General features: G+C 46.5%; 1 protein-coding gene across 1 annotated transcript in view; it reads left to right on the forward strand.

The window, feature by feature from the left end:
* CFAP90 (cilia and flagella associated protein 90) overlaps positions 1-21,853 on the forward strand; it is a 258,264-nt gene that overhangs the window by 170,786 nt on the left and 65,625 nt on the right. The window contains exon 2 of the mRNA XM_086965278.1: positions 1,370-1,486. Coding sequence (XP_086821404.1) covers positions 1,370-1,486 — 117 coding nt within the window. The remainder of the gene's footprint in view (positions 1-1,369; positions 1,487-21,853) is intronic.

Genomic DNA, 21,853 nt, shown 5'->3' on the forward strand with positions numbered 1-21,853 from the left:
TTTTCATCCACTTCAGCTCACTGTACTTGTCCTATGACTACATCCAGTTTATTCTGACATTGGTACCGCGCTTTTGGCTAAACACTGCACTGTCTACACAGTACCAGGTTCATTGGTGTAATCTATGGTACTATTCGAAGGTGTCATCTCAGATGTCATGTGAGGCCATCAGAAGTGCCCTGGATAAAGTTATGGTTACTTTACTCAACATCTTTGGCTAATCTCAGTGCCTCTTAGGTTTTGCACTGTAACCATATTCTAAATATAGATTAGTAGGTGAATTTCTATGATTTTCCTAAGCGAACATTATTTCTTCTTCTGAAGAATGAACCATAACTTTTATTTAACAAAGTCCTTTTAAATCTTTAACTAGTTTTTCTCTCCAATGGATGTATATATAATTAATCATATAACAATTAACAAGCAATGATCCGGCACTCCACTCAATATTACAGAGCAACTTATAAAGAAACAGAAACAGCAGGTCGTAGTTTGACTTCTTTATTCAAAAATTCTTCCTTAAAATCACACGGAGTAGCCAACGCGTTTCGTCCTTACGGACTTCTTCAGGGCCACTTAGTTCTTGTTATGTCCTTTTCAAACTCTAGATAAGGTAGTTGTTTAACCGTGATGGCAGACTCTATCAATGGTTTTCAATGGTTCCCTTGAAGGAAAGAATGCATTGGAGAAAACGTGTACTATGGAGGTGGCTTCAGAAGTGAAATCTATTCGTCATCATCTGCATCGTATTCAAATATTAAAACTTTTATATCAAATGCCATTTCGGTCCTCTTCAGACAGTGTCCCGGCCATATGCCGCTTGCAATGCATCCTTTCCTTCAAGGGAACCATTGAAAACCATTGATAGATTCTACGCCATCATGGTTTAACAACTACCTTATCTAGAGTTTGGAAAGGACATAACAAGAACTAACTGACCCTGAAGAAGTCCGTAAGGACGAAACGCGTCTGCTACTTTTTGTGATTTTAAGGAAGAATTTTTGAATAAAGAAGTCAAACTACGACCTGCTTTTTCTGTTTCTGACAATTTGTCCCTTTATAAATTGCTCTGTAATATTGAGTGGAGTGCCGGATCATTGCTTGTTAAGTGTTGCTTTGTGGAGTGTTCCATAGGAGGTGTAAGGGTATTGCATCTCAGGTCCTTGGCAGTGGCACCCAACCTACTTACCATACCCTACTTAGGGGATAGGCGCAGTCGTTCTTTGCCACATACTTTGTGTCCATTGTTTTTACTATATAATTAATCATAGTCAAATTAATAAAGCAAGGAAGACACAATATGTATGGTTTGTTGAAATGAAGAGTTATACCTTCTATAGAAAATCATTTATTTTAATTCTCTTTGAAGGCAGACCACATTTACGCATTTGACACCACGTATAAAAGACCCATCACCTATGATGCCAAACTACATCGAGATGACAGAGAACATGCAAAACACAAAGGCCTGGATATCCATGGACAGGTAAAATAATCCAAACACTATTTTCTTTCATGGAAATGTTTTCTTTGTTCCTTATGCTCCATAGGGCCTTAATGTATTAATATCTTAATCTATGATTGCACATCACCAGCAGTTAATGGTAAATTGTAACAGCTGACTATATTTAGCACATGTAGCAAAAGCTCTTTAATGCATACTTTAAAAAAACATTACAGGACATCTGTATACAGGCTTTGGTGACAATCAATTACAGAATGGCAAGTATTGCCGTCTTAGTGGCTGTCATTCATACTTTGTATGCATCTGTGCACCATAGTCTTCAATCGAACTGAATAATGGTTTACGAAATAAGAGGTGATACTGCTGAAACATGAAGGTTGCCTCTTACTGCGTATAACCTGCATGTAGCACATCTTTTGCATGATAAACAGCTGGCGGATCTACTTGCCTAAGATCCTCTTTCATTGATATTGTTCGGAAATATGTTTTCTCCTCTTGTCTCTGACTTCTCTTGATCAATGCTATTTCCTGGCTTTTTGTCAGACTCCCATAGCTCCCTACTTACAATCGTAAGCATCGCTGCCATTTTTGAGTTTGCCAAAATGTGTCATTTTCATGCTTTAAGTGTTCTTATGTGTGATACATCAGTCCCTTACCTGTGACATTGGGAATGGCACTCTATAGCAAGTACAACAGAGCAATTACGTTAATATAATGACATCGGTAATTGCACCTCCGTAGAACAGCATGGATCGAAACTGCCTTAAAACAGCCACAACACTCCTGTAGTGCTTATGCAACATTTACAACCTATCTAATATGACAGGAGAACTGGAATCTACTCTCCCTAGCTACATGTTATTCCCCCTCTGTACCCCTGGACCATATGCACCAAAAAAAAACCAGTGAATGCACATACCTGTGCAAAGTGAACACACAAAGCAGCAGTCAGTGGCTGCCTGCAATCGCCACCCTCACTTGCAGATATGGACCATTCTCAACTTTATCTTTCCACCTTCTCCCGGCACTTTCTCTTTTCCAGTCTCTTGTCCTCCCTCTGTTACCTATCTTTCTTGTCAACTTCTCCATCTCCTTTCTTTCCCCTTCTCCACCATCTCTCTCAATCAATCAATCACGTGTTTGTTAAGCAATTCTACTCACCCGTGAGGGTCTTAAGGCGCTGAGGGAGGGTTTTTTTGCAGGCTGCAGTCCATCAAGTATGGGGTCTGTCGAAGAGCCAGGTTTTGAGGTTTCTTGTGAAGATGGGGAGAATTGTTGTCTGTCTGAGGTGGAGAGGGTGGGCGTTACAGGCTCTAGCCGGGAGGAAGGAGAAGGAGCGGCCGCCTGATCTGGTCTTTCTGGTGCGGGGGACCACGACGTAGGAGAGCTGGGCTGATCGTAGGGTCCATTGGGGTGCGTGGAATTGGAATCAGCTGTTCAGGTATACTGTTCTGGTGTCGTGGAGGGCCTTGTGAGCGTGGGTAAACATCTTGAAGGTGACTCTAGCTTTGATGGGAAGCCGCTGGAATGTGCGCAGATGCTGGGAGATGTGGCAGTGTCTCTGTTCTTCTTGAAATTTTATTTTCTCACTCTTCTAACTTACATCTCCTCTTTGCCTCTTAATACCGCTCCCATACTCTTTTCTCACAGTTTTGTCTCCTCCTTCAAAGAGTTCAAACCATTCTGACCAGATGATTTCAGGGCTTCCAGGTTTGCTTAGAAAAGGAGGTGGTTGAGTAACTTGTTCAAGTTGTGAATTAGCCATAGATATAATAAAATCACAGCACACACTCAACCAATCAATTAAAATATGCGTAAAAAGATATGCCCACAATAAAATCAATACCAAGAAGAGCGTGTGTGTCGCTGTTGTTAAGCTTGACACACGATTAAATTGCGTGTTAGAATCTGAGAACAGAGGAAGATTCACAATGACACAGTTAATATAGCGTGCGCATCGCTGTGAAAGAGTGATGCGCTTTGACTGCTAAATTTAAATAATGCACTTCAAAGTGGGTGCGTCGCTGTTAACACTGCATGTAACACCTTAAAGTGTGTGCATCACTGTTAAAACTGTGTGCGTGTATTAAAAGTCTTCAAAAATCAAGAATAATAAGCGTGCGCGTCGCTGAAAGCAAAACGCACTGTCAATCCTGAGCCCAAAGAAATACAATGTATCTAAGTAGATGCTATCAAATCAGCGTGTGCAGAAATGGGCTTAAGGGATTGGTTCTTTAAATAACCAATCAAGTCAGTCACATGCAGGGGTAATGGCTTAACGCTTGTAGCCAATCACATATTGTTTCACGCCATGAAGGAGAGGATAAGCCAATGGAGGATTTACAGTTAGGTTTCCATGTACCTTTTCCCCGTCAAAGCTTTTCCAGGAAGTCAAAGTCCCACTTCTACCGGAGCACTCGGGAAGTAACTGCCGAAATCAGATGGATAAATGGAAGTGGTAGAATGACGAAGAATGTGAAAATTGTACAATCCTCTGTGCAGGTATGGGTGGAGTCCAGGGGCGGATTGGCAAGGCGGGCATTTGGGCATGTGCCCTTTTTCTCCCCTTTCCCAGTCCACAGAGGGTGGACTAGGAAAGGGGAGAAAAAAAACGGCCCACAGAGGGCACTGAGACAGAGACAGAGAAATGAAAGCAGCCTCGCTGTGCGGCAGTACAGCAATTATCAGCTGTGGCTTCTCCTTCACCCCCTGTCCTCCCAAGCAATCACGCAGAGGCTGGGCTGGAGAGGGGTGATTGTTTGCAAGGTGTTGCTCAGTTCTATGAGCCATTTTCACAATCGGCCCCCCTGGGGGCCACGCAGCCTAGAAACAGTGTTTGTCTTAACACCTCGCCCACAGCCCTTCACATTCAGGGCATATTGGGCGAGGAAGAATGGGTCTCGCTGTGGGGGCCAGGTGATGTTTGGAACTCGCACCCTTCACCTCAGCCTCCCCCTGGCTACCTTGGATGACCCAGCAGCTGCGTTTGTGCTCCCCTGCCAGGACATTGCCCTGAGGCCTGGAGGGCTGATTAATTTACTAAGTGCAGGGGCCTTACCTATGTTCATGTGCTCCTGAGCTGAAGGTCTGGGGAGGGCTAAGTTGGTTCGTAATAGCAGGGACTTTCCTGCTTTTCAGGGGCTCCTGCACTGGAGGGCTCGAATAATTTTGTGACAGAAAGGGGCCTTGCTGTTTTTTCAGTTGATCAGCATGTAGGCCATTGTCAACGTGGCCCTGTGTCCTGCACAAGAACAGTATCCTCCCACTTTCATTCCTTGTCTGTGCAAATAGTTTTTCGTGAATGGGCACGCCCCTTGAATGTGGGCCACGCCCCTTAAGTATGGGCCACGCCTCATGAATGTGGGCCACTTTTTTCGTCAGTGCCCGGGCCAAATTGTGATCCCAATCCGACCCTGGTGGAGTCTCGCCGATCGTCGCCAAATGTTGAAAGGAATAGATGTCCAGACAATCCAGTAACAACGTAAGATTAGTTTATTAATACAAACTCCACCCAGAAAGCATGAAGGAGCGTCCTTCCAGTGGCAAGTCCAACTTTGACTGTCAGTCCTCGCTTGAACTTCCACTGAAAGGACCTACCAAGTGTGCGTGAGCCACATTTCAAACAATCACAATGTATGGTACATAACACGCGCATGTCGCGTCAACAATAAAGAATATGAAAGCATCGCGCGTAACCCGCGCGATGCACACTTACCACCACATCCTTGTAACTTCTCATTTACCAGAGGTGCAAGTGGAGTGTTAAATGAAGGCGCTACACAAACAAACCTTAGAAGCCCACCCAAAATAATTCCACATGTATTTTAATATCCTGTATTGTCCTTGGTTGTCAGATTTGGAATATGTTGCAGATTACATTTGGAAATGCTTTGAAACTTATTTTTTCAGACGTCTTTTGCGCTGAGTTTTTGAATGTTCTAGTCTTGCTGTTTCGTCTACAGACTTCCACCGGTCATTGATGGTAATGTCAGGGCCTTGGGTCTCTGGGCCAGGAGCACTGCAACAGCTGTTGCAATGCATGTGCTGTGGCGTTTATGAAAGGCCATGTGCCGTCTTGTAGTGTAGCCAGACTGCATAGATGATGAAATGCTGCTTCCAATCCAGGTATTTGCCGAAGAGACGCGCGGCCTGGCTTCACCAGCATCATTTTAGTGAGCAGAGAGTATCATGGTTCTGAATTATAAAGTTTATTCACACCCAACCAAATGGATTGCATAGGTATGCGTTTTCAGCTTGCACCTGAAGGGAAGTGTAAAGAAAAGATGGAAAAGTGTTAACAAGCGAAAGAACTGACAACAGAAAGTAAAGCACTTCTTGATTTGAGCCGGTGGTTGCAGGTGGGGTCCACCGGCACTCATTTATGGAGAGCGCACTAATTGTTCCTCACAAGTCTTTCATCCCGAGCAACGGAGAGAAAAGCACAAGATGGGAAGAGAAATACCGAAAAATAGTGACAAAGGCTGAAGGCAGGAATGAAAACGACCTGCAAGAGTTGGGATAAAGGAGCAGGGAGTCTCAGGTGGTGGAATAAAGAGGCAATAGATGGAATCAAGTCTATGCATCCTACCTATGGGCACCCCGGCCTTGACTAGGGTCGCCTGCAGGCTTCTTCACAAAACTGTGGGTCCCGGTAGTTATTTTTTTTTACAAAATAAGCATTGAAAACGCTATAGATAGATTCCTTATGTTCTGAGCAGTTATGAAAATAGCATTGCCAACTACGTAAGATTTCAAAATTCCATCCCTCTCCAGAACATTACTCTGTATGTATTCAAAATGTAAACAATGGAGATCAGAGTGGATGGGGGCGAGCTCCCGAATAGTTCTAGCTCTACGCTTGTTCCTGGATCGGCCAGTGAATCAATAACCTTGGTTTAAGTATTCATGACATCTGCGGTGAGTGCAGAAAATATTTTAAAAAAAGCACCCACGTTTTCAGTAAATATGGGTGTGACATTTCTATGTTCCGTTTTAAATGTATGTTAATTCAAACAAATGGTCTGTAAAGTTTATTCATATTAGGGTGTAGCCTGCACATCAATGCTGTAAGACCAGACGTCCCAGGATTGAGCTCCAGACCGGCACTGTTCATTAAGGGATCTAAAATTCCCCTCCCGCCGAGTTGGGGGCTCCCACTATTAGACTCGGGGTTACCGGTCCACCTAGGGTAGCCTGGTTCAAGTGGTAAGGCCTATCTCTAAGGCGACTTGTTGCACTTGCGTCACACTCAACACAGTAGCCCAGCGTACTTCCACTCAAAAGAAAAATGACACTACACCTTCTTTAGAAAAAGTAGGAAAGTTTTATCTCTTTTCTTTCTACTTTAGTTTTCAATTTTCATCACGGTTAAATCCCACATACAATATTTTCACCATCGGATTACCAACTTTGATAAATACATGACTTGGCAATTCCTTGAGATCTTATCAACTGTAATTGGTTCTCTCATTACTTGCAGAATAACTATACTGGTACATTACCCTTGAGGACTCATTTTCATTACATACAGGAAGATACAGGTGTTCAGCAACCAGTTCCACAGGATGTACACTTGTATATAAGTTCATGCAGCAGTATGTCTGGATGGAAACAGGCAGGTTAATTTAACATTTCATATAATCATTGAGTTTACTCTACAACCACCCTGGACTGACCGGATATCTCAGTGAACCTTCTATACCCAGTTATTTTTATATAGAGAATTTCCCTCACTCAGTCAGCTCTTATTCCCAGGTCAGCATTGCTACCCTGTCTTCTATCATTTGAGCCCACTATAACTGCATTCGGAAGTCTCTCTCTTTCTCAGGGATACTCTACCTAGGCGAGGAAGATACTGAAATGGGTGAGTCCAGTAAACAGGGATCGCTGTCTGTGGCGCGGTTTGGCAGGTTTGAGTTATCCAAAGCCTGTGTGACACTTTCTAGGCCAAGTTCGCTGCCACCGATTATGGCCTAGTAACGATCTTCCCTCCTCGCTAGACTAAGTTCCCAGCTTACTTCGTTTATACAGTCCTGCCCGGCAGTTCTTAATCCGAGCCCGATCACCAGCCGCTGTTTACTTTGGTGGGGGGAAGGCTCCGCTCCGAGGCTGGGTTCTGCTCGTCTACCCAATCGATGCTGAAGCAGACACTCTTCAACTTGCCGGCCTCAGTAGACACTCCTCAGCGCTTCCGCATTCCTCTCCCTCGCCGGCTTTACACGGGAAGGACTCTGTCTAAGCCCGGCCTTCTTCAACTTCTCTCCTCCCCTTCCGACGTCGCAGAGCTTTTGCCGGGCAGAGTTCAGTCGGCATTCTCCATCCCACCGCTACACCTGACGGCTCCTGCTTCACTGCCACAGAGGGAGAAACCCGCGTCAGGGACACTCGTGTAAGGGAGGGGGATGACGACTGGCAGTAGAGGGCGCCCTTCTCACAGCACACCTGGGGCCCCCACGGTAAGTTCAGCTACACGCTTGAAGTGCCAAATCTCTGTTTTCCTCCCTCAGCGCTCCCGCAATAATCCGGGCTCCTGGCAGGGGGATTATGGCCTCACAGCTCTGTTGATTATAATGCTTCAGGCGGTGGCAAGGAGAAGGCTGATAATATCACAGTTCTTGGCTTCTTTTTGGAGCCAGAGGCCCCCACTTCCTGGTTCCCAGTCCAGCTACCCACAGCTCATCAGAAGTATCTCAGGGTCTTTTTACCAGGAGCACTAGACGGGATGGGGGAACAATCAGTAATACGACTGTGGCAGGGTTTAGTCAACAGGCAGGGGGTGACGTCAGTAGAGAAGAGCAGCCGGCCCAAGGGACAATCCAACCCTACTCAGTGCGCCTTCCTCCCCACGATATTGCCTCACTCCTCACCAGGCTCTACACAAGCTCCCTTGGTCACTCAAAATGGCCGCCCCAGTTCTGACCTTATATACCCTCGGCCCAAGTCACTAGAATGGGCCGGAAGGTTCTAGACCTCTCCAATACCAAACTATGGGCCAAGCTCTGAGGTAAAGTTTTGACAGTTGGCAGGCCACCATTTTGTGTTTCCCTACTCTCCCTCCATTTTACAAGAGCACCTGCGCTGCATTACTAAAAAGTAATAATGAGGCGCCCAGAGACCTAGGGTCAACACCAGAAAAGAAAATTTAGTGGACACCCAAGAAAAATACAGAGGCAAAAAAAACAAAGGGGAAAAAACAAAATAACAATTAATTAGGAGGGACCATCCAAAGGGCTGTCAGGTCTAACACCCACGACGATCTATCGCATGACCTGAAGTGCCGTGGTAAGTGCAGACTGGGATGGCGGCCCTGCGATGCCCCTGCTGAGGCGGGGTTGCCCTGGGTTTTAAATGGGATGAAAAACTGGGTGGTCTCTCAAAGGGGCGTGGCCATTGTAATTAAGGGACTGGCTTAAAACACCTAAGCGAAAGATCTGTGCTTAGCATAGTGTGCCGCCGGACTGGTATTTTGCTGCTTCTGTCATTGCATCCAGATATTTAATACAACAAGTAGCATTACACCTACAGCAAGGCAAAAAGTATTGGCTTTGTCAACTGTTGTTACTTGTTAGTTGCATGAGCAACAACTATGATTTAGTTGAATATAATATGACAATCATTCAGTTCGGAAAGGATGAGACTGTGAAAGAACTTTAATGAGTCTCTTCGAAGACAGTGAAGTATGGTATTGCTGCAAAGTTAAGATTTTTTTTTGATGACAAAAATGGGGAACCCGATAGGGACCGTGCCAGCATCTCCTTTTGAGAACTGCAGGTGCTCAGCACGGGCCCGACCTGGGCCACTTAAAGCCCTGGGGTTACCCTCTGAGCTGCAGCTCCGGGGAGCGGGTTTGGGCAATACAATATGGCGGCCACGACAAAAGCATTGGTCAGTGTAGGGCAGGTGCCCTCACTGGCCTAAATCCTTCCTTAGTTGGCTGGCGCCTGAGCCCCGTGGGCATGTAGCCACAGTAGAATACCAGGACCCGAGAAATTGTGGCTGACTCACCCTGAGCATAGAGTTGGACGACAGAGTGTGGAGGCCCGACCCCGAGCCAGTAGCAGTGAGCCGTACACACACCGCAGATGTAAGAGATAGAGTAGAGGGCGAGCTCCCAGCTCTGTTAAGACACTTGGGGTTTTTGTCTTCATGATATTACCCAATAGAAGCTTGCAGACCCCATATGTCTATGCCGATATCTACCAAATAGGGGGACGCGCACCCTGGGAGTATTACAGCAACGACCCATTTGAACAAGTGGGCTAGGGCGAGTGGAAGGCTCCATGGTCTCTCTTGTACATGGCCTCGGAGAACAAAGGGACTTGGGTGGGGGAGCACCACCCATTAAGATGGCAGAGCAGTGACCGGAGCTGGTGATGCACCGTTGGGCCACGACAGAGTCACAGTGATTAAGCCCAAGACATTGAACCCGCCCGCCAGGAAACCCTACCAATGGACACACCAGCACAGACCACTATTCCTTAGGGCAGGAGGCCGGGCTGAAAAGACCACACAAGATTTTGTACTATATAAGAGCCCTCCACAACATTGCTGGCGCAATTGTACGAGATGCGGAAACTCCCAATAGTTGCCCTCTAAAGGCAACAGAGGTAAGAATACCCGCTCTGATTATGAAGATCAAGCGGTTTAAATGAAACATAAGGGGATTTAGCATGCCATGGAACTGTCATTGGGTTCGTACATATTTGGAGCACAGGAAAGTGCAAATTACCTTCCTACAGGAGATTCACTTACTGCAACCAGAAACAGAGAAAATGAGAAGGAAGTGGATGCAACAATTGTTTGCATTTTCAAGGGGTGCATTGGATTTCTTCCAGTGTCCTGTACACTGTAGCGAACACTCATATAGTCCAGGGAGGTCGATATGTACTATTGCTGAGGATACTGGAGGGTGTGCTAATACGCTCAAAATGTGAACCAGATACAGTACCTAGATGAATTGAACCCATTCCAGTTCCATGGGTGGGATACATATTGCAATTCAATGTTCAATTCATAGAGTCTTTATTTCGATTATAGAATCAAAAAAGACAATCCAACAATAACATGAATCCATTAAAACACAGTAGAATAAATAGTTACAACATGCACAAGTTGCCCTAAAACAAGTATTAAACCACAAGTCAAGACTCACTATTTAAAACCATGATTAGTACACAAAAGATATATAAGGTTAAAACACTCAGCATCTATGACTTTATACATTTGAAAAAGGGTAAAAAGCAATTCACACTGCCCCACCTCTGAATTCAGTATGGAAAGACATATTTTTAGGGCATAAGTTTATTTGCCCAAAGCCTCCATGCCCACTCAAGAAATGTATTTACAACAAGGGGTGGTGAGGGACAGAGTCTCTGAATTAAACAGAATACTCTCACCCAGTCAAGAGATCAGGGCTAGATCCAACACCGTTTTTAGCTCACTGCACCATCCCAGTTTCAGAACCTGGCTCTATGCAAATTAGTCTGTTCCTGTCCCAGTGCATGATGGGAACAGGGCAAACCAAACTACAAAAGCCAATTCTTACACTGGGAAGGAAACAAGCTACCGGGGACCGAAGGCTGAAATGCCAGAAACCGGTCCCCGGTAGCTTGTCTCCTTTCTGGTGAAGAATTGGCTTGGTAGTTTAGTCTGCCCTGTTCCCATGATGCACTGGGCCAGGGACAGACTGATTTGCATATAGCCAGGTTCTGAACTGGGATGGGGCAGTGAGACAAATAACGGTGATGGATCAAGCCCTGATCTTTGGACAGGGTAAGAGTGGTCTGTTTAACTCAGACACTCTGTTCATCACCACCCCCTTTTTGTAAATCGTTTTTGGCCACTATAGGTGTGGCAGGGTATACTCAGACATGAATCCCTTTCTCACTGCTCCATCAGGATTCAAGCAAGCCGGGCCGAAGAAGGCTGAAATGCCAGAAACCGGTCCCCGGTAGCTTGTCTCCTTTCTGGTGAAGAATTGGCTTGGTAGTTTAGTCTGCCCTGTTCCCATGATGCACTGGGCCAGGGACCGACTGATTTGCATATAGCCAGGTTCTGAACTGGGATGGGGCAGTGAGATAAATAACGGTGATGGATCAAGCCCTGATCTTTGGACTGGGTAAGAGTGGTCTGTTTAACTCAGACACTCTGTTCATCACCACCCCCTTTTTGTAAATCGTTTTTGGCCACTATAGGTGTGGCAGGGTATACTCAGACATGAGTCCCTTTCTCACTGCTCCATCAGGATTCAAGCAAGCCGGGTCGAAGAAGGCTGAAATGCCAGAAACCGGTCCCCGGTAGCTTGTCTCCTTTCTGGTGAAGAATTGGCTTGGTAGTTTAGTCTGCCCTGTTCCCATGATGCACTGGGCCAGGGACAGACTGATTTGCATATAGCCAGGTTCTGAACTGGGATGGGGCAGTGAGATAAATAACGGTGATGGATCAAGCCCTGATCTTTGGACTGGGTAAGAGTGGTCTGTTTAACTCAGACACTCTGTTCATCACCACCCCCTTTTTGTAAATCACTCAAGAAATTTAGCGGTGGCGATAACAATGCCTCCTAGGGGGAACTTTGGCCAGACGCTCACTGACCTGTGGGGGGTCATCCAGGCAGGGCACCGGATTTTCGCAGCCTCAGCGCTGCCCTCTTCCAGCATTCCCCAGGCTCCCTGCTGCCTGCCGCTTAGCACGGACGCGGCGAGGCGGCAGATCGGGGACTTCATCCCCCAACACCTCCAGCGCCTTGGAAGGCGTGCTTCCGGTCCCGTCCCCCGGAGGTGCGCTAAAGGACAGCGCGAACCCCGGGGGAGCGGGGAACTTTGGCCAGACGCTCACTGACCTGTGGGGGGTCATCCAGGCAGGGCACCGGATTTTCGCAGCCTCAGCGCTGCCCTCTTCCAGCATTCCCCAGGCTCCCTGCTGCCTGCCGCTTAGCACGGACGCGGCGAGGCGGCAGATCGGAGACTTCATCCCCCAACACCTCCAGCGCCTTGGAAGGCGTGCTTCCGGTCCCGCCCCCTGGAGGTGCGCTAAAGGACAGCGCGAGCCCCGGGGGAGCGGGGAACTTTGGCCAGACGCTCACTGACCTGTGGGGGGTCATCCAGGCAGGGCACCGGATTTTCGCAGCCTCAGCGCTGCCCTCTTCCAGCATTCCCCAGGCTCCCTGCTGCCTGCCGCTTAGCACGGACGCGGCGAGGCGGCAGATCGGGGACTTCATCCCCCAACACCTCCAGCGCCTTGGAAGGCGTGCTTCCGGTCCCGCCCCCCGGAGGTGCGCTAAAGGACAGCGCGAGCCCCGGGGGAGCGGGGAACTTTGGCCAGACGCTCACTGACCTGTGGGGGGTCATCCAGGCAGGGCACCGGATTTTCGCAGCCTCAGCGCTGCCCTCTTCCAGCATTCCCCAGGCTCCCTGCTGCCTGCCGCTTAGCACGGACGCGGTGAGGCGGCAGATCGGGGACTTCATCCCCCAACACCTCCAGCGCCTTGGAAGGCGTGCTTCCGGTCCCGCCCCCCGGAGGTGCGCTAAAGGACAGCGCGAGCCCCGGGGGAGCTGGGAACTTTGGCCAGACGCTCACTGACCTGTGGGGGGTCATCCAGGCAGGGCACCGGATTTTCGCAGCCTCAGCGCTGCCCTCTTCCAGCATTCCCCAGGCTCCCTGCAGCCTGCCGCTTAGCACGGACGCGGCGAGGCGGCAGATCGGGGACTTCATCCCCCAACACCTCCAGCGTCTTGGAAGGCGTGCTTCCGGTCCCGCCCCCCGGAGGTGCACTAAAGGACAGCGCCCGGGGCTAAGCCCGGGCAAAGGGCGGGCCCTCTGTGGCCCTCAGAGGACCTGAGGAGGACGGGACGGGCCACCCCCCCTTGGCCCCATCAAAGGAAGAGGTACAGAGACACTTGACCCTTTTTTATTGCATTTTGATTTTCCCTATTGACGTTTTAGGAGCCTTTGTAACTCAATTTCTATGTATATCTGGGAAGAACTGAATGCCTTGTGTGACACAAACTATGCCCCTGACATTTCTACTCCCTCTACAGTGGACAGAGAGACAGATCTCATAAACTGCACTCCCCAGGACCCTGGAATAATCCTGCCTCTAGCTGATACACCGTCTTGGGAACCAATCAGCAAAAGGATCAACGAGGGCTCTCCACCAAATGCCGCCCGAATGTCCTGTAGTTCCTCTTTTTCACCCGTCAACCCAAGCGTATCAACGCCGTTTAAGGCAGGGACTACATCTAACGACTCTGTTTCCCCCCCCCCCCAATCGATCCTACTGGCCCATATTGAGCGATTGTTGAATGCGGCTCTATCACCTCTGCTCTCAAAAATTAAGGATCTGGGAGATAGGTTGTCTGAAGTTGAAAAAATAGTACAAAGGATTCTACCATCAACTGTTAATACTGTTATTCCCCCTCGCCCTACGCTCTCTACCAACCTTGTGAATCCCAAGTCCATCGAACATAGGATCAGCCCACCCATTCCAAGTGGCCGTAATGTCACTTCTAAGCCCACTCGTCTCCCTATCAAAGCCCCAAGGCTCCCTCAAGAAAGAAGACATCGAATGAATTTACCCCCTGAAGCAGCCCTCTATGTGACTGTTCTCTCCGGGGTCCCTGAACTTAGGCATGGCAAACATGAAACAAGCCAGGATCTGCTGAATAAAACCATCTTTTGGCTTAATAACAATAGACCGCTGCCACCTGACCTAGATGGCGGAATCCTGAGCGTGAGGAGGGTGGGATGGCTAGGGATGTTGCCCAAAGACATTCCGGGAGACCTGATTTTAATCAAATTCAAACATAGGAACATTGTCCCCTATTTAAGATTTTCCCAGCCTAAAATTGGAGATGGCCCTAATGCTACTTGGGACTTGTTTGATTTTTACCCCGGCGCCAGAGTATCGAACTATAATACTTGGTGAAAGGGGACTCTGTCTATCATGCGTTTTTATTTTGCACTAGATTGATTTTAGTTTGCTTTAAATATTCGTTTTTTTTCTTCTTTTTGAAAGGAACTGTTGAATTCTATATAAATGTATGTATTTCTTTTTGCTGCTTTTATGGTTTTAAACTTAAAGACCGAATAAAGCTTACTTGAACTTGAACTTGAACTTGAACAATGCCTCCTGGGGGCTTGTCTTTAGGATCCACGGGGCTTCACTGGCAACCCTTGTATCGAGGACAAGACATATAGGTTTAAGCCATTTCCTCCTCGGGACACTGGAGGCCGAACAAGCAAATAGCATATGGGAAATAGTTTCAGGGTAGGCCTATCACAACGGGCATAAGTCCGTTGTGGGCCTAAGCCATCTGCTTGTGAAGGCTCTTGTGGGCAAGGAACCAACCCTAAAATAATGATAGAGATTCCTGTCCTGTGATTTTAAAATAAGATCCCAGTAGGGGTCAAACACTGGTACATGCTTGACGGATAGGAAGTCTCTAGTCAGGGAAGGACCTGTTGTACTAGAAAAGCGTTTCTCCATCACAAAAAAACATGTAAGCTACCTTAAACTCCTTTTTAGAGGGAAAAGAAGTCGAGCCAGGATGATCCCACAAGGTACCCAGCCCCATAGCAGTGAGCGTGTCTCTGATACACTGAAGCCATTTGATCTTCGATAGTATCCCAACCCCCTAACATCCAAGTGGGCTCTAGCATAAAGATCAAGTTCGGGGTTGGCCCACAGCCTTCTCCTGAGGGCTAAAGGCCTGAATCTGGCTAGGTCCTCAATATGGTGACAGCTCAAATCCAGAAATAGGGGAACCAGAGGGGAGGATTGCGGCAAACCTGTTAAAGCTCTCCTAAATTTGTTTTGGGCTGTAGTCAACAGGTTAAGTCCTCATGCCCCCATATTTCTGCGCCGTATAAAATGGCGCTGACCACCTTGGTGTTATATATTGTAAGTGGTGGGGCAATGGGTTTAGCATATGACAGCCTGTGTTCTTTGAGTAGGGGCCCAGCAAGCTGAGCGTGCTTCAAGGCAAGCACGTCGCTTTGCGGTTTCCACTGCAATTTTCTATTTAGAGTTATACCCAAATAAGTGAGCACATCTGTCTGATCTAGGGCAAAGTCATTCATGTGGACCTTTCCCCTGACAGCTTTTGATTTATGGAGAACCATAAATTTCGTCTTGTCCACGTTAACCTCCAGCTCATGATCTCGGCAAAACTCTTAAAAACGTGACAAGCCACCTGTAACCCAGATTGGGTTTTGGATAATATTAGAGTGTGGTCCGCGTACATGAGAAGGGGGAATTTAATTCCCCCAAGCAGAGGAGAATCGGTGGGGCATGTGGAATAATATTGAACTACCCTGTCAATAAATAGGGAAAACAAGTAAAGCGCAAGCACGCATCCTTGGCGCACACCCTTTTCCACCGGAAATTTATCAGTGACCTCTCCGTGTGAGCCCCATCTAACCTGGGCACGGTTGGAATCATGGAGCTTAACTAACATCAATAAGAGCTCCAGAGACATTCCCACTTCTAAGAAGGCTCTCCACATTTTGCTACATGGGACAAGGTCAAAAGCTGATTTTAAATCAATAAATACCGCGTAAAGCGTGCCACCACCTACAAGGACACCACCCCAATATATCATCACAAACCTCAGGACCTGGTCGATTGTACTAGTGCAGGGCTGAACCACTGCCTGCATGGGTGATAGAATCTTAGCATCCTCTACCCACGATTGAATCCGGCGTAGGACTAATCTGGCAACAATTTTTTTGTACACAGTCTAACAAGCTAATGGGCCTGTAATTACCTGGATGTGCTCGGTCCCCCTTTTTATATACTGGAATTATTACCGCTCCCGACCAAGTGGCGGGATACACGCACCACTAGCAATGAAGTTAGCCAAGAAAGTAATATAGAGCACCCAGTTGTCCTTATCGTGAATTAATAATTCAGCAGGCACACAGTCCGGTCCCGGAGTCCTGCCTTTAGGAACAAGAGAAAGAACGGTCTCAGCCTCAGAGTTGGTAAATACTAGAACTGGAATTGGCCTGGTTATTTTAAATCCATCTAAATTAGTATTAGTGATGGAAAACTGGGCCATAAAATACTCCGCCCACTGATCTGGTGAGACATGATTGATTGCTTTAAAGGGCGTCCCGTCGCTCCCCCGTTTCACCAGCTGCCAGAGGTAGGTCAAGTTCTTCTCTTTGCTTGTGAGGAGAAGATCTTTCCAACGATCCTCATCCCATTCTTTTTTGGCCTTAAACTGAGTTGCCTTGCAATTGACCCTTGCGGCCTTCACCTCAACCATATCTTTGGCCCTGGACAGCTTACGGTAAGCTTCTCGGCTTTTTACATCTTTTAACAAAGACGTTTTTTAAGTTAGAAAACAGGTCACAGTGAACATGCGGAGAAATTAAATCAATGTCCGCCTGTGTGGGGCAGCTTTGAAAAAGAGTGATAGATTTTGCAACCAGGTCCGTCATTACAGCAAGATCCCCTTCATTGTCAGCAAGCCTTGGCAATCTAACTCTCCTCAAGTAATTAGATAAGAACATTTCTCGCAAGGGCTCACCAACCTGCTCTATTCAGTAGTTATAAGGTGTCAAAGCCTTAATTAGGAGGATCAGTGGGTCATGGTAGCTTTTCGGCCGGCCTGAGCCCTCATATCGATTAAGGAGTTCCAGCATTCAACATTTAAGAAAATATAATCTATACGACTGCTCCTGCCACCACAGTTATAAGTGGGAGCACCCAACCTGTCCGAATCAGTCCTCCCATTACAAGCACGCACACCCCTTTCCAGGCACATCCCTCTAAGTTGAAGGGCAGCTTCTGTCCATTTTCTAACTGGGCACAGATCTAAACACGGGATTCCCCACTGCTTATCCTCATCTACACAAAGGTTGCAATCCTCTGAGTCCAACGGTTCGAAGGTGCAATTAAAGTCACCCATAATTATCAAATTGCGCCCTTCCCTCTGGTGCTCTAAGAGGCGATCCAGGAGAGCAACAGTCTCATATTGCTTCCTTCCTGAAAGACCTCTAGCATACACATTAAAAACCAGGATTGCCGGGGCATGATTTACCCAAAGCCGTAGGGCCATGATATCACGGCTGTCAGTGGTGACCTCCTCGACTGTTTACCCCCTTTGCTGTCTCACCCAGCATATAGGTCCACCTGAAGGTCTACCACTCCGCCCCCCTATCGCTGGCTGCAAGAAATGTAAGAACCAGGGATGGTGGACCTGGTCAACAAATTCAGCCCATTCCTCCAATACAATTTTAGTTTGTAAACCTGTAATATTCCAGGAACCAACTGTCATTACGGGTAGGGGATTGTCTGACCTTGAACATCCTGGGGAGAGGGGGTTTTAAGTACCTTCTCACCTTAGTATCACAACCCAAAGCGGGCTGAATAAGTGTATGGCCCGGGGGATACTGACTGACCTGTTTTACCCGCACTTCCCTGCAATGTTTCAAGAAGAGAACAATCTCTACCTCTTCCATCACTAGAGAGATATCTCTGGATCTAATAGGGATATCCAGTGTATTACAAGTGGAGAGGTTAAATCCTAGGCCCTTTGTAACCCCAAGAGGACAAAGCCCTTTGGGGGCACTAGTATCGGAGCTCAACATACTGCATAATGGGTCGGGACTAAAATGTTGTAATGTATGTAACCAAAAATATATCCATCCCACCACTTAGGAGCTACATGCAGAAAACATTCTCATCACTTGATGGAGTGGACTAGACAGTGGGGCTTGGTAGAGTCACAGTAAGAGATATATCCAGATGCTCTAGACCTTCCTATTACTCTCTTAGGAATATGGTGTACACTGGTCTGAACATCTTGTTAACTAGGTTAAGGGGATTCTGGGAGACATCACATTCAGAATACATGGGCTGCACACTCTTGGATCATAGTCTCTTGCTTTTAAATTTGAGCATGACAGGAGCTTGACCAATTACCCCCATGTGGAGATTAAATGTGAACATCACATAGATACAGCCGCTCTCAAGCATCGCCAAATTGCGGGAACTCTCAACTTGGAGCACAAAAAGTCGTTGACCAAACCAATTCAGCCTGTTCTGCAAGTCTACGAATCCAAAGCGGTGAGCTCCGTACTTTATGGTGCTGAATTATGGGGCTTTGAGAAGCTGGCACCACTAGCGCTATCTGAAAACAAGTTTTTCTGTAATATTATTAGTCTCCCTCAGAGCACACCCCTACTGCCACTAAGATATGATCTGGACAGGAAAGCTATTACTGATATTGCCAGGCTACAACCAATTTTATATTGGCGCAGGCTCTGGTCAACACCTGAGCTTTCCATATACGCTGCAGGGTTTTTAGATGTAATAAAATCAGACTCTTTCCATAAGATTCGTTGGCTTGCCCAGCTAAGAAGTAGTCGGGTAGCTCTGGGTATACAAATGCTCTGGGATTTCCCTGCGGAAGTTTCATTCCCGTCCAAGAAAATCTTGAAGGAGAAATATTGGGAACACATTGTGCTCCAGGCATGGAACAACACTGATCCATCCACTATGGCAGGGTTTTTTTTAGGGGCAAAACTTGCGCCCAAACTTGAATCCTATTGGGATATCATTACCAAGCCGGTGGACAGGAAGCTCTATTTTCTGCTCAGAGTGGGTTCTATGCCCTTGAAGGCCTTGACTTCTAGATGGTCTGAGGCAAGTACCAACAGCTGCCCGGCCTGTGGGAACTACACGGAAACTCTCGTACATCTTTTTTGTTTGCCCAGTATATGCAATTCCGAGGCCTGTTTGGCTTGCACCAATGTGCAAGTTAGTGGGCACCAGTAGGAGTTCTGTATCTGAAAGGCTGATATGCACTAGCACTATGCCATTTATTTCAATAGCATAGCTAAATACTTGGGATGGGCATGGGTCCTAAGGCAGAAATTGATCTGTAGCCCATTGATTGTTTCCGAATAATGTATATCATTGATGCCTTTTGATCATGTCTAGATTACTTACCAATTGACTTCATTACTTTTTTTTTTTATATTAATTGATCTATTTTATTGTATGAAATTGGATTTTATACTTTTTACTTGTCATTTCTTAACTCTGACTCATGTAAGCTTATTCGAACTGTGCTTACCGTGTCTTGCTTTTATGAGTTTTTATCTCAAATAAAGCTGCTTTTGATTGATTGATTGATTAAATGTAGACACTTTACTGAATCCTGTGTTTCGGACCAAAGCAGTAGTGAACTAAGATCTATAATTTGGAGAAAAGTAGGGGCCTGAGATGGATCCCTAAGTTACTGGGATGCTTTTAAAGTGGGGATTTGCAGTGTCTGTCTCAAAACTGGGCATGAGATCAAAAAGTTACTAACACAACAGATTTTAGATATAGAAAGAGAGTTGAGGGGAATGGAGTCTGGAAATGTATTTGATGCAGAAACAGGATAGTGCAAACTGGAGGTCTTTAAGGAACACATTGCGCTGGTAGACAGGCACAGTGGTGTCCAATATAACGAATTTTTGACCCAACAACATGCAGATGGAGATTGGGTGGGACAGAAGTTATCCAGGTTACTACAAGAGAACATAGACAGAAAGCCCACAAGAGTTTAACACTGAGTTCTCCATATACTATGCCTCTCTCTGCTCCCTACACCAGGGGTTCTGCATCCCTGATCTGGTTACATTTATACAACCCATCCCCTTGCCTGCACTGACTGCAATACAGCAGAGTGAGTTGGGGGAACCTATCATTGATGAGACTAATGTGGCCATCGAAATTCTCTCTGAAGGTGAGACCCTGAGGACTGACGGGTTACCAACAACATTTTACTCCACTTATAGACAAAAGTTGGTACCAAAGTTGCTAACATTATACAACAAGTCGGATCCTTCTAAATCCTTCTTGAGACCATGAGGACGACGACCATAGGTGTTCTGCTTAACCAGGGACATGACCCTTTGTACACCGGTTCTTATAGACTCCTGTCCCTCTTCAACTCTGAGTACAAGATATTGGGCATTGTTTTGTCTGCTCGACTATCGCCTCTGACTCATGTCTTTGTCTACCCCAACTAAAGCAGGTTTATCCTGGGAAGACACACACATACCAACCTAGGATGGCTTTTTCACATTCTAGATTGGATTGCTGAAAGTACACAAACTCCCATTGTGGCATTTCTCAAGATCGAAAAGGCTTTTGATTCCTTGATTTGGCCCTGCTTGTTGAAGGTGTAAAATGGGATTGGAGGAAACTTTTATGAAATGGATATGGTTTCTGTGAGCTGACCCTGTGGCGAAAGTCTGAAGGGGGCCTGCATAATATTGGGTTAGTTGATGAGAGGTGGAAGCCCCATTCAAATAATGAACACAATCCTTGACATGGTGACTCAAAAAGTCATTAAATTAAGTTGTGGTTACCCCTCTGGTACTTTGGCACAAAAGCAGTCAGGCTTAACTTAGAGGCAATGTGTGAAGTATTTATGCAGCATACAAAAAGTTATAAAGTGAAAACACAACACCAGGAAAGCTCCATACCAATCTAGAAAATTAGAGTATGTTTTAATAAATAAAATGATGGTTGAACAACCAAAATCTGATCAGTAGAACTGAAGATATTGAATTTTAAATCTGGGTCTGGGCATTCCCTTGCCACTTAAGATAACAAATAAAAAAAGAACAGCTGATGGCCAAAATACTGAATCAATCAAATATTCACCCCCAGTCAATGATCTGGGTTAAAGCCATCTTTTTTTGAACTCCATGTCAATCCAGTTTAGTCCCAGCCAAATGCAACTCAGTCTTGACCCTGTTCTTCATGGGAACAGTCCAGCACGAACTGCCAGGCCAGGTCCTCCCTGTACCAGAAACAAGCATCCTGGGACCGGTTTCAGGGCTTCACCCATCATCAGCCCGTATAGCTTGAATCTGGTGGTGTAGCTAGCAAGCAGGGGTGCGGAGCACAATAGGTCCCTTACAGGGATTGACCTTTGACGAACGTGTGACTACAAGGCCTCCTTCTCTAAGCCCTCCTTTGGGAGCTGACGCCCTGTTTGATCCGGGGCAATTCCTCTTAGAAAACAGGGGCAAGTATTAGACTTGTCCCATAAGAAACTTTCTAGTGTGATACATGTTAATTGCATGACCACTCCGAAATCACGTCTTTGGTGGAAGTGACCTCTTCGCATCCCACCCTGAGGAAAGCCCAGGACCACTAAATAGGCCAATAGCAAGGCCTGTAACATGTTGGTGTTTAGCTTAGGGTCCTAGGACCATCATATTCTCCCACCCTACTATTGTCAGTTTTTAACCTTCCCTCCCTCTCCACCAATAAAGGATACTTTAGCAGTGGGGGAGGAATTGTATCTTATCATTACACCCCCATACACATTATCTTCAGAAGTGCTCCCTGGAATACGGTTGAGCCCACCTTGACCTTGA

Source organism: Lissotriton vulgaris, chromosome 4_1 (genome assembly GCF_964263255.1).
Source record: "Lissotriton vulgaris chromosome 4_1, aLisVul1.2, whole genome shotgun sequence".
Taxonomy (NCBI): Eukaryota; Metazoa; Chordata; class Amphibia; order Caudata; family Salamandridae; genus Lissotriton; species Lissotriton vulgaris.